The 13,203-nt window shown below is 38.5% G+C and overlaps 1 protein-coding gene across 4 annotated transcripts in view; it reads left to right on the top strand.

Annotated features, from left to right (window-relative positions):
- The window catches only part of ksr2 (kinase suppressor of ras 2), a 107,997-nt gene that overhangs the window by 71,954 nt on the left and 22,840 nt on the right, over positions 1-13,203 (top strand). For all 4 annotated transcript variants that reach the window (XM_051423818.1, XM_051423819.1, XM_051423817.1 and 1 more), the window contains 6 exons: positions 617-658; positions 2,859-2,928; positions 7,709-7,757; positions 8,594-8,955; positions 12,636-12,732; positions 12,826-12,959. In XM_051423818.1, coding sequence (XP_051279778.1) covers positions 617-658; positions 2,859-2,928; positions 7,709-7,757; positions 8,594-8,955; positions 12,636-12,732; positions 12,826-12,959 — 754 coding nt within the window. The remainder of the gene's footprint in view (positions 1-616; positions 659-2,858; positions 2,929-7,708; positions 7,758-8,593; positions 8,956-12,635; positions 12,733-12,825; positions 12,960-13,203) is intronic.

The following is a 13,203-nucleotide window of genomic DNA, read 5'->3' as shown; positions in this document are numbered from 1 at the left end:
ATTGTCTGACACTTTCTGAGGATATCAATAAATTTGATTTGAAGTTTGGGAATAATAGAAAAAGACGCAAGCAGTAAAGGTTTTGGAAGTTTTCTTCAGTATCAAAAGTAACTCATAACTGTCTGTTTCCATTGTTACAGTGCAAACAGCAACTACCCATAGCTAACTCAATGACTGTCTGGCAGCATTGTAGTTCCTGTTTGTGTCCTCTAATGCAGACTAATGCTAGTGGCTCTATGATGCTGTACTTAGGCACAGTGGTGCTTTAAGCTAAATGCTAACATGTTTACAATGCTACCATGCTGATGTATAATGTTGATGTTGCTAACAATTGCTAATTAGCAAGAACCACACATTACATATGAGGCTAATGGAAATGTGATTAAGTTTTAAAGGTTTTTGGTCACTTTTTAAGGTTAATGTTTTGACTTGATGATGTCACTAGATGAAAAGTGGAGGATCAAGAGGATCATTAATTTATCCAGAGGGGGATGTAAATAAAATACTAGAGTTGGTTAACCAACATAAATTAATATTTATTTATATTTGAGAATAAATACTGACCAAACAGTCCACATGACTTCAGATCAAACTCTCCTTTTGTCTCCTTCCACAGCCTCCAGTTATTTCAAATACAAACAACAGTTCATCTTCCCAGGTAAGTACCTCATAATTGATCATTACCCATAATGCACTGCAACCAGAACCAGAAAAGTAAGGAGGAGGAGGGCTCTTTTGATGTTGGTGGTAATTTTCATCTCCTCACCTGCTTTAAGACTCTCTGCCCCGACACCCACACATTGCTTGTCTCATTTGGGCCTCCTAATGATTTGTCAATGCCCAGACTCTTTGCTTTTGCCCACATTGGTACCACACAGTCTTTGCTCATTTGGCAGGTTATTACGACCGAGACAACCTGGAGTGGTGTGAGGAAAAGAATGAGGTGTAATTGAGATCTGAGGAGAGTTTTTGGAAATGCATAAATATACAGCATGCAGCGTGGTACAGAGGTTCTGATTATTGTAGTCACACATGCTGTTGTCGGTTTTTCAGCTAAACTACATCGGCTACCTTTATGAGCTACAAAACAACATGGCCAAATGCTACCACTTACTGTTAGCCCAATCAATCTAAAACCATTATGCTGTAAATGGAACTAATGCCACATTCAGGTCATATTACATTAACTGTAAATGTTAGCTCTTGTTTAGAAAAGAAAAGAAAACAAACAAAAAAAAAACATTTGCATAAGCCTCCCAGGGCCAATTACAGTTTGATTTAAAATGTATTCATTTTTTGTCTCCACACAAGTGCTCATTTTCAGTCTCGCGAGGGGCTCAGCGTACATTTTGTGGTAGAAAGTAGGAATACCCCGCAGAAGCTGTCAGTCTGTCGCAGGGATCACTGACAGATCGACTGGCTCAGATTCACACCATTGGCCAATTTAGAGCCTTCAATCCTCCTGGCTTGCTGGTCTTTGGAGTAAATCCATGCAAACATCCATGCAGGCACCACACAGAAAACAAAACCACGTCCTTCTTGCTGTGAGGCAATGGTGCCAGCTACTAATGCACCGTACGACAAAGGGAATGTTTTTTTTGTGGCTCCCACTTTGTGTCACAAATTGCCATAGTGTGCCAACTCAGGCGGCAAGCGTGGCAGAGAATCTTCTGATGTCTTTCAGAGGTAGATACAACACAACAGCTGACCTTAGTCATCAAGAATAGCGCAGAGAATCCCACCTGCTGTGTCTCCTTTTCCAATGATACGACATGCTGCATGTGCTGTACGTCCTTTTGTGCTGATCAAAGTAAATGTTTTTTTTAACATGCTTTAAAGACATACTGTGTAGGTGCAGCATATCACATATGAAACCGTGTATCAACACATATGTTCATATCCCTCCATACTACAGAGCGTGCCAGTATTCCCTTCATGAAGATATTTTCTACACTGGTTTATATTTCCATACAAATAATTTCAAGAAAGAAAGTAGCAATTCAATATGATTAGGAGAATGTGAGGGGTTTCCATTGAACAGCTTACATTTTCTATGCTGCATTCAAACAAATTGTTGTTTGACGCAAACCAGGTGCATAGAAAAATAAAGATATGTCAAACACACTGTCAGTGCTGTGTTTTGACGTTTCAGTCATGATCTTTTGTCAGGCATTAAATGGACAAATATATATGGTGAATTTGATGCCTGACTAATGTCTGTAACTGAAACACACTGACAGTGTGTGAGAATTCAATAGTTTCCTTTGCTGCTGTTGATTATGCCAAAGAATAATCATCAACAAGGTATTTTAATATCAAATACATCAGAGGGATTTACGCCAGGACACTCCCAGTACATATGTCAAAATGTACCAATGTGGTCGTTTGATCAAAAATGGTTCAAAATGGGATGAAAGTAAGTTTAATGAAAAAAAAATGTTTGGGGAGTAAAATACATTTTGTGTAAAAGTTTGAAATGTATCAACTAAAAATCTTGTGGTGTTGGTTATTTTTTCAGTATTTCAGTCAGTTTCTTCATCACTACTCCAGATGTGGTGCAGAGTACATTTTTGACCCCAATCCTCTCACATGGCTTCCTACATTAAGCAAATCCTGTCTAAAGCAGTGTTTATACCATAGACTGTATAATTAAAAATGGACTGTAGCTGTCTGCATAAGGTTTGCAATGGAGATGGTATCTCTGATAGAGGTACATCTAACCCACCCGTAGCTGAGATCTTCCACTGCCTCTCTAAAGCACGGACAGCATTATAAACAGTGTTAAAAAAGGATTTAACACTGAATGCAACTTTGTTCTAAATTGTTGGTTTGATATTTTGTGACTCTAATATCTGCAGATGTTGCTCCAGAAGCTCCTCCAAGCAGAGCACCACAGGTCATCCTGCACCCTGTCCTGTCTGAACCAGGGTGAGTAGAATCTATTACACAAGTAATTTAATAAAAGCATATGTTGACCGTAAGAAAGGAATTAAGAAAGTACTTCTGATCATCAGGCTCCATGTCTCCTCTCAGTTATCTTCCTCTCATCTGCATGCTCCCTCATCTCCTTCTCCCTGTTCTCCTTCTCTGTGTGGCTGCTGGTCAGAGGCCAAGTCAAACTTATTGGAGCACAGATATTTGGGTGACAATTTCAATGCGAGGGCCGACATGACGAATACTCAGAGACTAATGTTAGCATGGCCTTTAGTTCACGCTACACTTGGGATGCCAACTGGATTTTCACTGGCTCTTTGAGGAAGCCAGTAGTCACGGGAAAACAACCGGAAGAGGAGGAGGAGTGATGAGATGCCTTTCGACCCAGATGTTAATTAGATTAGGATCTCAATCTATCAAGACAAACAGGGGAAAAGAACCTCCATCTATAGGCTGATGGTCAATTGTGATTAAATATAGACTGTACCCATAGATTGTAATGGTTTAATCAATAGCAAATAATGCCACTGTTAATTTCATTTTTTAAATATCAACACAGTCTTGAAAAGGTCCTAGACATAGAAAGGCAAATGTTAGTAGTTTTTAGATTAAGGTATAGGGCATGGGGCTGTACTGTTAGTGATGTATTTCGATTAAAAAAAAAAAAAAAAGCCGTATTTGATGTCTTCATGCCACACTCCCATAGCGGTTTGAACAGAATGGGATTGATTGTGACAATAGTTTTTTTGGGATGTTCTGATTATATTAAGCCATTGAATTGTAAGGTCTTTGTGCCAGTTGTGCACAAGGTGCATGCAGGAATTTAGTTTTTTAAAGCAGCAAAGCAACAGAGATGATCAGCTAAAGTCAGATTGGTCTCTTTATACACACTGGGGCTGACTGTGAATGAGTTGCAGCAGTGTAGGGGTTTGATCTTGGAAAGGAAATCTCATAATGGACATTTTCATTATAACAAATATATTATTATATATTATAGGATATAATAAAGCCTTGTATAAATATTTTAAGATATATAAATATATTAAGTTATAGAATTCCATTCAATACCATTTTTTTTTTGTATAGCACCAAATCATAACAGAAGTTATCTCAGTACACTTTTAAAATAGAGCAGGTCCATACTGTACTCCTTTATTATTATTTACAGAGACCCAACAGAACAAACCTTGAGCAGACCCCAGCTCTAGGTGGGCGGCCATCTGCCTTGACCGATTCGGGTTAGAGGGAGAGGGGAAGAGAGGGGGGTAGAGGGGGGAGGGGATGTGGGCCTAGAGAGAGAAAGACAGACAGAGATGCACAGCAATAACAATAGCAACAGTAACAACTGTAATAGTATAAATGTGACTAATAATAATGATAATGATAACGGCTATAATGATGATGAATTATACATAATACTAATAATAATAATAATAATAATATTAATAATAATAATCTGATAAAACTCTGGGCAAGAAGTTAAGTTAATAACATGCATTAATGGGACATGAACCTTAGATATATTGTTTTGTTTGCTAACATGGTTTAATCTTCATCAAAATGATGCTGTTCGTACAGCAATAGCTTAGATGCCCATTTAGCTACATACTGATTTAAATGCCCCTTTAGGGCCATGTTTTATCTTCTTAAAAACATCAAGGAAAGAAACAGTCTATAAGCTAATACACCCTTTAGTAGCAGAGGCTAGCAGAACAAGGGCCAGTTTTCAGGTCAGTAATTCAATCAGATATCTATTAAAATAAGTGTTGTGTTAATTTGCCAGTAATGCAGCATTTGTTTCTTTCGATTAAAGGGTAAATAATCCCTTCTGAACAAAAACATTTATGACCTAAAGTCTGGTGAAGCAAAGGTAAAAAGGTAAAAAGCGGAAGGGCAATGAAAATAGTGTTTAAAGGTAAGAGAATGCCTTTGATTCACTAACGCAGCATTACAGGTTTGTTTTTGAATTTCTGGTTAACACTGATTTTTTTTTACGAGCGTACCCCAGACAGCTAGATACTTCAATAAAAACTCTTCAAGGTTCAACTTTATACAATACAGCATTGAAAAAAGAGATCAGTCGCAGCCTCCATGCTATGTACACAGATAATGTATAATCAGATATTATAAAAATCCATTGGTTCAAGAAGTGCTGTCCTTTACAGTAGCTACTTGTAGGTAGCCAGATGGGTGAAATATAAATTTCCCCGCTGGGATCAGTTAATAAAAGCACCACATTATTTGGTAAATGGACCTGTACTTGTGTAGTGTCTTCCGACCTCTCAAAGCACTTTTACACTACGTGCCACATTCACCCTCACACACATTCCCTCAGTGATGGCAAAGTCCATCAAACAGAAACTAACATTCATACACACTCACACACCTGTCCCAGTGAACAAAGCATGGCATCGGGAGCAATTTGGGGTTCAGTATCTTGCTCAAGGATACTTCAACATGTGGCACCAGGAGCCGGGGATCGAACCCACAACCTTCCGATTAAGGAACGACCCGCTTTGCCTCTGAGCCACAGCTGCCCTTATCTTGGCTTCTCCAGAGCTGAGAAAATTGTAGCCCAGTGTATTCTAAATGAAGGTAGCCACATGTAGCTAGACATTTAGAAATTAGATGAGGAAGACATCTCTTGAAAAAAGGGTGAAAACATACATGATCATCTTGAACCCTCGTGTCGTCGGGTCTCTACTCGGTATATCTCTAGATGGACAGTTTCACAATTTTTCTATTTCTCCTTTTTTCACTCTCACAGTCTCTTGTTCTCTGCCTTTTGACGACTGAATACATTAGCGCGGTTATGAAACCCATATTCCTCTGATTTAATTAATGCTATTGTCCCTCCTTTCCCACATCTTTGTATGCTCTTGCAGTGGCAGCTGGCAGATTTCTTTGGCCTTAATGGCCTCATCCCAGGGTTAATGAGGGCCTGTCTCAGACCCCAACACCCGGCAGGTACCCCTCATTAGAGCAGATATCGAATCGCTGGTAGGGGCCCCTGGCGCCACAGGAATCACATATTATTTTATACACTGCCTCACCTGTGGTCTTTGCCCATGAGTCCAGGATTGCTTTGCGAACCAGTGTTAATATACCACAAAGAGGTTGTGAGAGGTTACACACTGATGTTACACAGCCAGTTATATGGACGGAGGAGGATGGGTTGAAGAGGAGAAGTGGGTTCATTTGTGTCGTGTCCTTGGCACCCACCGTGTGGGTGACAGTGTACATGCTGGGGTCAGGAATTAATAGGGGCTCAGGGCGCAAATGCACTTGAAAGTTCATAAAGCAAATGTAAAATTAAAAATCTGAAAATGCTGCCAGTAATTAGGAGTGCCCTTTCTTACATTTAATCCAGTTCACACTTTATTCATTTATCTGTCAAATAGTCTTGATGTGCTAAATGTGCTCTCACTGCAGGTGATTTACAGCCTGTGGGCCATTAATTTTTTTCAGTATATTCTGGGCCTGAAAATCTTCTGTAATTTTTTTTAGGAACAAAATACACAGCCTGATTGAGCAGAATAGTACCAAAGAAAATGCTAGCTCCACAAAAAACTGGGGCGACAAATAATCAACAAATAAAGGCTAGAGGATAGCCTAGTTGGATTCCAAGGACTGGATTTTTAACTATTATCTTTTTCCTCAGCCTCAATCGCTGGTTCTGCAATCGTAGGAAAGAAATGTTGTGATGATTTAAAATAAAACAAGTTTGCTGGTCACAGTGAAAATGGTTGTCATCTCCAAGTCATTAAAATGACCTCAATATGGGAACTTACTTAGAACACAGTGATTCTGCGTCAACAGAATATTTCTTGTCTTTGGTGTCTTGGTAGAAAAAAAACGATACCCATTCACAGAATAGGGTGGGCAGCTGACAGCATCAAAATCCAGCCATGACACATTGCATTGTGTAAAAGTGCTCTGGTGCACAAAAAGACTAAAATCAATGGCAAACAGTTCAGTCCCTCTGAGTTTCAGCAGCACTCACAGATTCAAGGTTTCAGTTCTCCTAACTATACTAGACACACATGCAGTAAATGAGCAATCAGTTCAATTAAGGAGGAGAAAATAAAGCCTGCAACCATGAAGGTCCACATATAGACTTGCCCTGATTGATCACACGTGTGGCTCCCATATTAAGCTCTGCCATCAATTACATCAGCATACAATTCCTACAATGCTAAAATATTTATAAACCAAGCATGAGATAATTTATCAATTAATAGAATGTGATAATAATTTTAAAAAATTATATATATATATATTATATATACAAAATTTATAGAGGAACTCAACTACAACTTTGAAAATGAACAAAATCTGATGGTGTAGAATTAGAAAGAAGTCAACTTACCAGACATAACCAGCTCCTCATCTCTGCTGGAGACCAAATGTTGGTTGTCAAATTGCATTGTGGCTAATGCAGGCCCCAGGTTTTGACAAGGAAGAAGAATGTGTGGAATAAAAAAAAACATATCTCTGGTTTTAGTGCATCACTTTTGATCCTTAATCGACAAGTAATCAAATTGATATTTATCAATTCATTATGACAATCAATCATTAATACATATTTTTTGGGACATCAATCATGACTGCAACATTTTCAAAAGTGGATTGTTCACACTTTATGGGGACAATAAAGAGCCAAAAACCTGATCAGTGGAGTGAAGAATTACAGGCTCTCATGTGAAAGGAGAGCTACTTTATTTACAGTGTTTTCTCTCTGATTTATTTCTACATCTACTCTTCTTCCTTTTAGGAATGAGGGCAACCCTTTACTTCAAATCGAAGTTGAACCTACATCAGATGTGAGTGCTTCTTTTGATCTCTAAGGGTGATCTTTTTGATGCTTTTGACTGTATGTGAATTTAGGCTTGTCATCCATTCCGTTGTTTCACTTCTCCACATATGGAGAAGTAAGTGTGAAGAATCTGAATGAAGAATATATACAGCTCTCACCATCACTTGTCGCAGTCATTTGCGTTGTTCACTCATTTCGCATAATTTGGCTAAGCTCTATGGGGAGCTTCCAGGTAAGTTATGCAGCAAGAAGGAAAAACAGCTTCACTGATAGTTTCTGCAACAATGATATATTTTGAGAAAATGTGATGCAGATTGCCTTGAATGATATTCGAGCAGGCAACTTTGAATAGGTAATTTTCATTCTGCCGGTACATTATATTTAAAATCAAATCAGCCAAATCTGCCAGTTTTTCCCCCTGGCTGTTTTCTCTTTTCATAACTCTCTATTTTTTTATTGGTAATGGCCTAAACAGCAGACAGTATTTCAAATGCACATAGCTTCAGAAAAATCTAATGCAAGTATTGTTCTTTACATATATGCCAGAGCATATGTATGATTTAAACAGTAGTGAGTATATATTTATTAATGACCTCAACTAAACTAAAATTCAGAAATAAAGATACAATAATTGCATGTATAGAAAAGTACAAAAATTATATGACACCAGCTGCTGAATGGCATTTGTCAAAAAATAAGCATTTGACATCTTGGTAGAACATTTTAACACCACCTCTTTGTGTTGAATAAGGGCATTTTAATCACCTTGCATACTAAATCTGTAAATATGGGAAATTCAGGCTTACAGCTGCCAAAGAACAGTTACATTTTGCCTTGTCACAGAACGAGGAGGGCAACGACGAGGACTCCGGTGACGAGTTTGAGGAGATGAACCTGTCACTTCTGTCAGCTCGCAACTTCCCACGCAAAGCCAGTCAGACCAGCATCTTCCTGCAGGAGTGGGACATCCCATTTGAGCAGCTGGAGATTGGGGAGATGATCGGCAAGGGACGCTTCGGTAAAGTTTTCCATGGACGCTGGCATGGTGAGGTGGCCATCCGCTTGATCGACATCGAGCGCGACAACGAGGACCAGCTCAAGGCCTTCAAGCGTGAGGTGATGGCCTACCGCAACACACGCCACGAGAATGTGGTTCTGTTTATGGGGGCTTGCATGAGCCCACCACATCTGGCTATCATCACCAGGTAAGAATTAAAATGTAACAAGGTTGTGTTTTACAGAAATCAACTCAACAAGTAGTGTTGTTGTGTTGTCATATTTCATAGAGACTGTTACACTACCCTGGAAAAGATTCTAGATTATATATTATATTATATTAGATATTAAATCTTTATAGTATAGCACCTCAATTTTTCTTGTTAATTGCCATTGACAATTGGTGTCCATCAATAGTAGTATGCATACTACCACTTTTTTTTGTGCAGTTTTGAAGTGAACACACAACATACTGAAAACCTGCTTATGAAGTGTTTTAAAGCATTTCTACAGTTACCTTGAAGCGCAAATCACAACCACAAATGAAAAAACGCAACAGCAAATGGAAAAACACATCAACAAAACAAAAACCACAACCACAAAGCAGAAAACAACTTAACTTCTTCTGCTAGAAGTTAAGGTTGTATTCCTGTTTGTTGTTATGTTGTCCTATTTGTCCTTGTGATTCACTTCAAGGTCACCGTAATTTGTTGCACAGTGCACAACACCATGAACATGAGGGCAAATATAATTTAAAGAAAAATAAATAAAAGTAACCATAAAAAACATGTAAAGTTCAATAATATATTCATACCCACAATATATTGAATTATATAATAATTATATAGAGATATTCATCGATGTGTCCATAAATATAGTTATTTCTAAATATATTTGGATAATGGGATTTACTTATATATATTGAAATTGCATCTTTATAAATAGAAGTCTGTGTAAACAACAAAAAATATCACTCTGCTGACGGTAGAAAAATTGCAAACCCAGATAAAAATAACCATATTGGAAATAAAACTGAAGTAGATAAAGGAATCTACAGCTGTATAATGGTTTGCACAAATGTGCTTTACATTAGAAGTGTGGATAAAGCCTAACAATGCAAAAGTGATATAGCCTGGAGGATGCCGACAATACACCTTGTGTATTGTCAACACCGTCCAGAAAAGTATTAAGAACGGAAGCATGTTTATCTAAAAAACAGCATCTTTAATTAATAGTTCACCAATTGCAAAAGATTCGCACAAACATTTCCACATAGATAATTTGTCTCAAACCAAATTGAGAGAAAGGGGATGAATAACAATAAAACTTGACATCACAGCTCTGAATTTGTGCTTTGCTCTGCTCCTGAACTCTGAGTGGTCGCTCCTCCAGAGCCAATCCTTGTCCCCCACTCATTTTAGGTCAGCCACAGATCTGCCCCTCGCGACAATGAGTTTAGAGTGGCTGACAATGACGCATGCAGAGGTTGTGATTAGAACAAGCTTCTACTATTGTTGAATGGATGAACCACCCACATCCCCTTGCTGCATGTGTCTTCACTGTACAGTACAACTGACTGCAGCACACGGTTGGAGTGAACTTGAATGAATCCTCTCATATAGTGAAAAACCTTAATTATTTCACGGATTAGCCTTCACATTTTTTGCTGCAAGTATTTTCTCATTTGTAATGAGGAGGACAGGGCTGTGTTCTTGTTAAAGACCATCACTAAGAATACTCTCTTGTTTAATTAATTAGCACAGCTAATAATGTTCAAAGGGAAATTGTTCAGATATTTACCACTCCCCCACTGATATCAGCACAGGCTGTGAACAAAGATGTCTCACTAAAAAACGAAAAAAAACAACAACCCTTTTGTTTTGTTTTCTGTTTTTGTTCAACATATAAATAAATTATTGTTTTTCTTTTATGCAAGAAAGACAAAAAAGAAAAGAAACAGAGGAATTTCCATGCGGGATTCACAGTTTAAATAATGCTTCAGGAAACAAAGCTAAATGTAAAAAATTCCCTCCATTCCCATCGCATTTACTGTGGTTGTAAATGTCTTTAAAATAACGGATTGACTGATTAATTGACTGATTGATTGAGATGCGTGATTGCAGTTAATGCCAGCTGAAACTGTTGAGAGAGCAGGGGAGCTGACAGACGAGCTGGCTGCTTTTCAGAAATCCTCAGTGCTGATTGCTGAATATAATAGCAAATGTCAGTGCAACAGGTGGCTTTGTTATCCACCAATACTCTGCTTCTCTTATTACACAGTTTTAAAAAAAAGGAACTAAAACATGAAATCTTTTTCTTGCAGCCCAAAGTGCAACATGACAAAACTGTAAGATTGTTGTGGGGGTTTATTGGCTTATTAAGGGTTTTCAGGTTGCATTAGTGGAAACATAAGTATTGATTGTACCTTCTTCCATGATTACTTCATTTGTTTCAAGTGACTGTGGTTGGATTTGCAGAGGATAGATAACACAGGGTCATCTGTAATGTTACTGCTGGGTTTTTATCTATGGATAAGCCATAATTACTCCTTTTCAAAGCACATACGTGCCTTTCAGCATGTTGAAGTTCCTCTGTGTCTTTAGTATGGCTTATACACATCCTATTTGTCGGAGGTATAGCGGTAATTGTTGTCATAAGATGTAATGTTGATGTAAAGGTGTTGTCTATGGTGTCACAAAAGCCATAAAACCACTTTTCTGTGTTGAAAAGAGCCTGAGGGAAGAGAGCTACTAAAAATGCAGTTGCTGTCAGGTTAACGTTGTGAATGAATATGCATGAACTGTTGGCTTCAGGTCCTTTGTTGGTCACCTGCGTGGCACAGTCGGGGTTGAGGGCTTCAGGTGTGTGGCAGGGGGTGGTTGTAGAGCTGTCTATTAATACGCCGTGGTGATGGCACCCCTCCAGAAATATGACACCACCTCCACACACCGCAGCTTCACCCTGGCACAGAGTGGGCCCACGTTTCAGTTCAGAATGGTGACATTTTATCCTCTAACAACATCTCAAACTGCACTAACTCACTGACACAGTCTCACACATGTGAACTTCGGGGTAATCCTGTGTTTTGGTTAAAAGTGGCAAAAACACATTAAAAGATGACTGGTTAAATGAAGTGAGTGCAGCAATGTGTGAACTGAGAGGCTAAAGGATATCTCATATCACCAGTTATTTAAAAAGAGAGTATTGTAAGAGCTTAAAAATGTAATACTGTGTTAGTATTCCAACTAAGGATGCTTTCACTCTGGACATTTGCTCTAAAGAAAGTGGTAATATTTTGTATATGAACATGAAACCGTAGGCAAGGTGGTGAAAAGTCCACAATCCACACTCCCACCACTGTAAAATGAATGTGCCATGACACTGCAGTTAATTCTTAAGTTAATTGACTTAACACCTTTCAACAACAAGGCAATCAAAGTGCTTTACATAAGACATAAACATGCCATGACATGACAAGATATAAAAACACATATGCAACATTTAAGCCCAATTTGATGCTGCACAATATTTTATTTTGAAGGACAGTAGTGGAAAAGCAGTGCACATGTTTTTACTACTTTGTGGCCCATAACAGATGGTCAGTCATGCTCACATGGCTCCACCCATCATCATCACAATCCATCACTTTGGCAACTGTGAGAAAACAGCGATGCTTTAATGAGGAAATCATCAAACCAGACAAGCAGTAAATGACTGTAAAAGCACACCAGCATGGTTAGTGGGAAGGTGGACATTCAAACTCAGATTCAGTGTCAGAATGTGATCACAGGGTTGACGTGTTGCCAAATGTTTTAAAGTAAAATAAAACTATTACACGTCAACATAGTAAATCGAAAATCTTGTCCTTGTCTATGTTTCTCTCTCACAGCTTGTGTAAAGGCAGGACACTTTATTCTGTGGTGCGCGATGCCAAAGTTGTCCTGGATGTTAACAAGACCAGACAGATCGCACAAGAGATGGTCAAGGTAAAACAACTCACCACTGATTCCCCAGAACACTTTTGCAGTACACATTATATTACAGGAAATTCACATCTCTCTCGCTCTCTCTGTCCTCAGGGGATGGGCTACCTCCACGCGAAGGGGATCTTACACAAAGACATGAAGTCCAAGAACGTCTTTTATGACAACGGCAAAGTTGTCATCACCGACTTTGGACTCTTCACCATATCTGGGGTTTTGCAGGCTGGCAGGTAATTATGGCCAATACACATCAGAGGCAGGAGCAGTTTTTTTAGCATGTGTAATACAGGAATTTGTATAATATTCACACAAAAACAGTCAGCTTTACTTTTTTATATATTTTAAGACCAGTAAGTAAAACGTTCAAGATTGTACAATTACCATTAATAATTGACCAAACTGATCAGCTGATCTTGTGTCAGCTTTTCTGCTCAGATAAATATTTGCTTCTGTTACTGGCTCCTATTTTCTCTC

This window comes from Dicentrarchus labrax, unplaced genomic scaffold, assembly GCF_905237075.1.
Source record: "Dicentrarchus labrax unplaced genomic scaffold, dlabrax2021, whole genome shotgun sequence".
In the NCBI taxonomy this organism is placed as follows: domain Eukaryota; kingdom Metazoa; phylum Chordata; class Actinopteri; family Moronidae; genus Dicentrarchus; species Dicentrarchus labrax.
The sequence above is the reverse complement of the archived record's forward strand: the minus strand, read 5'-3'. Positions and strand labels throughout refer to the sequence as shown.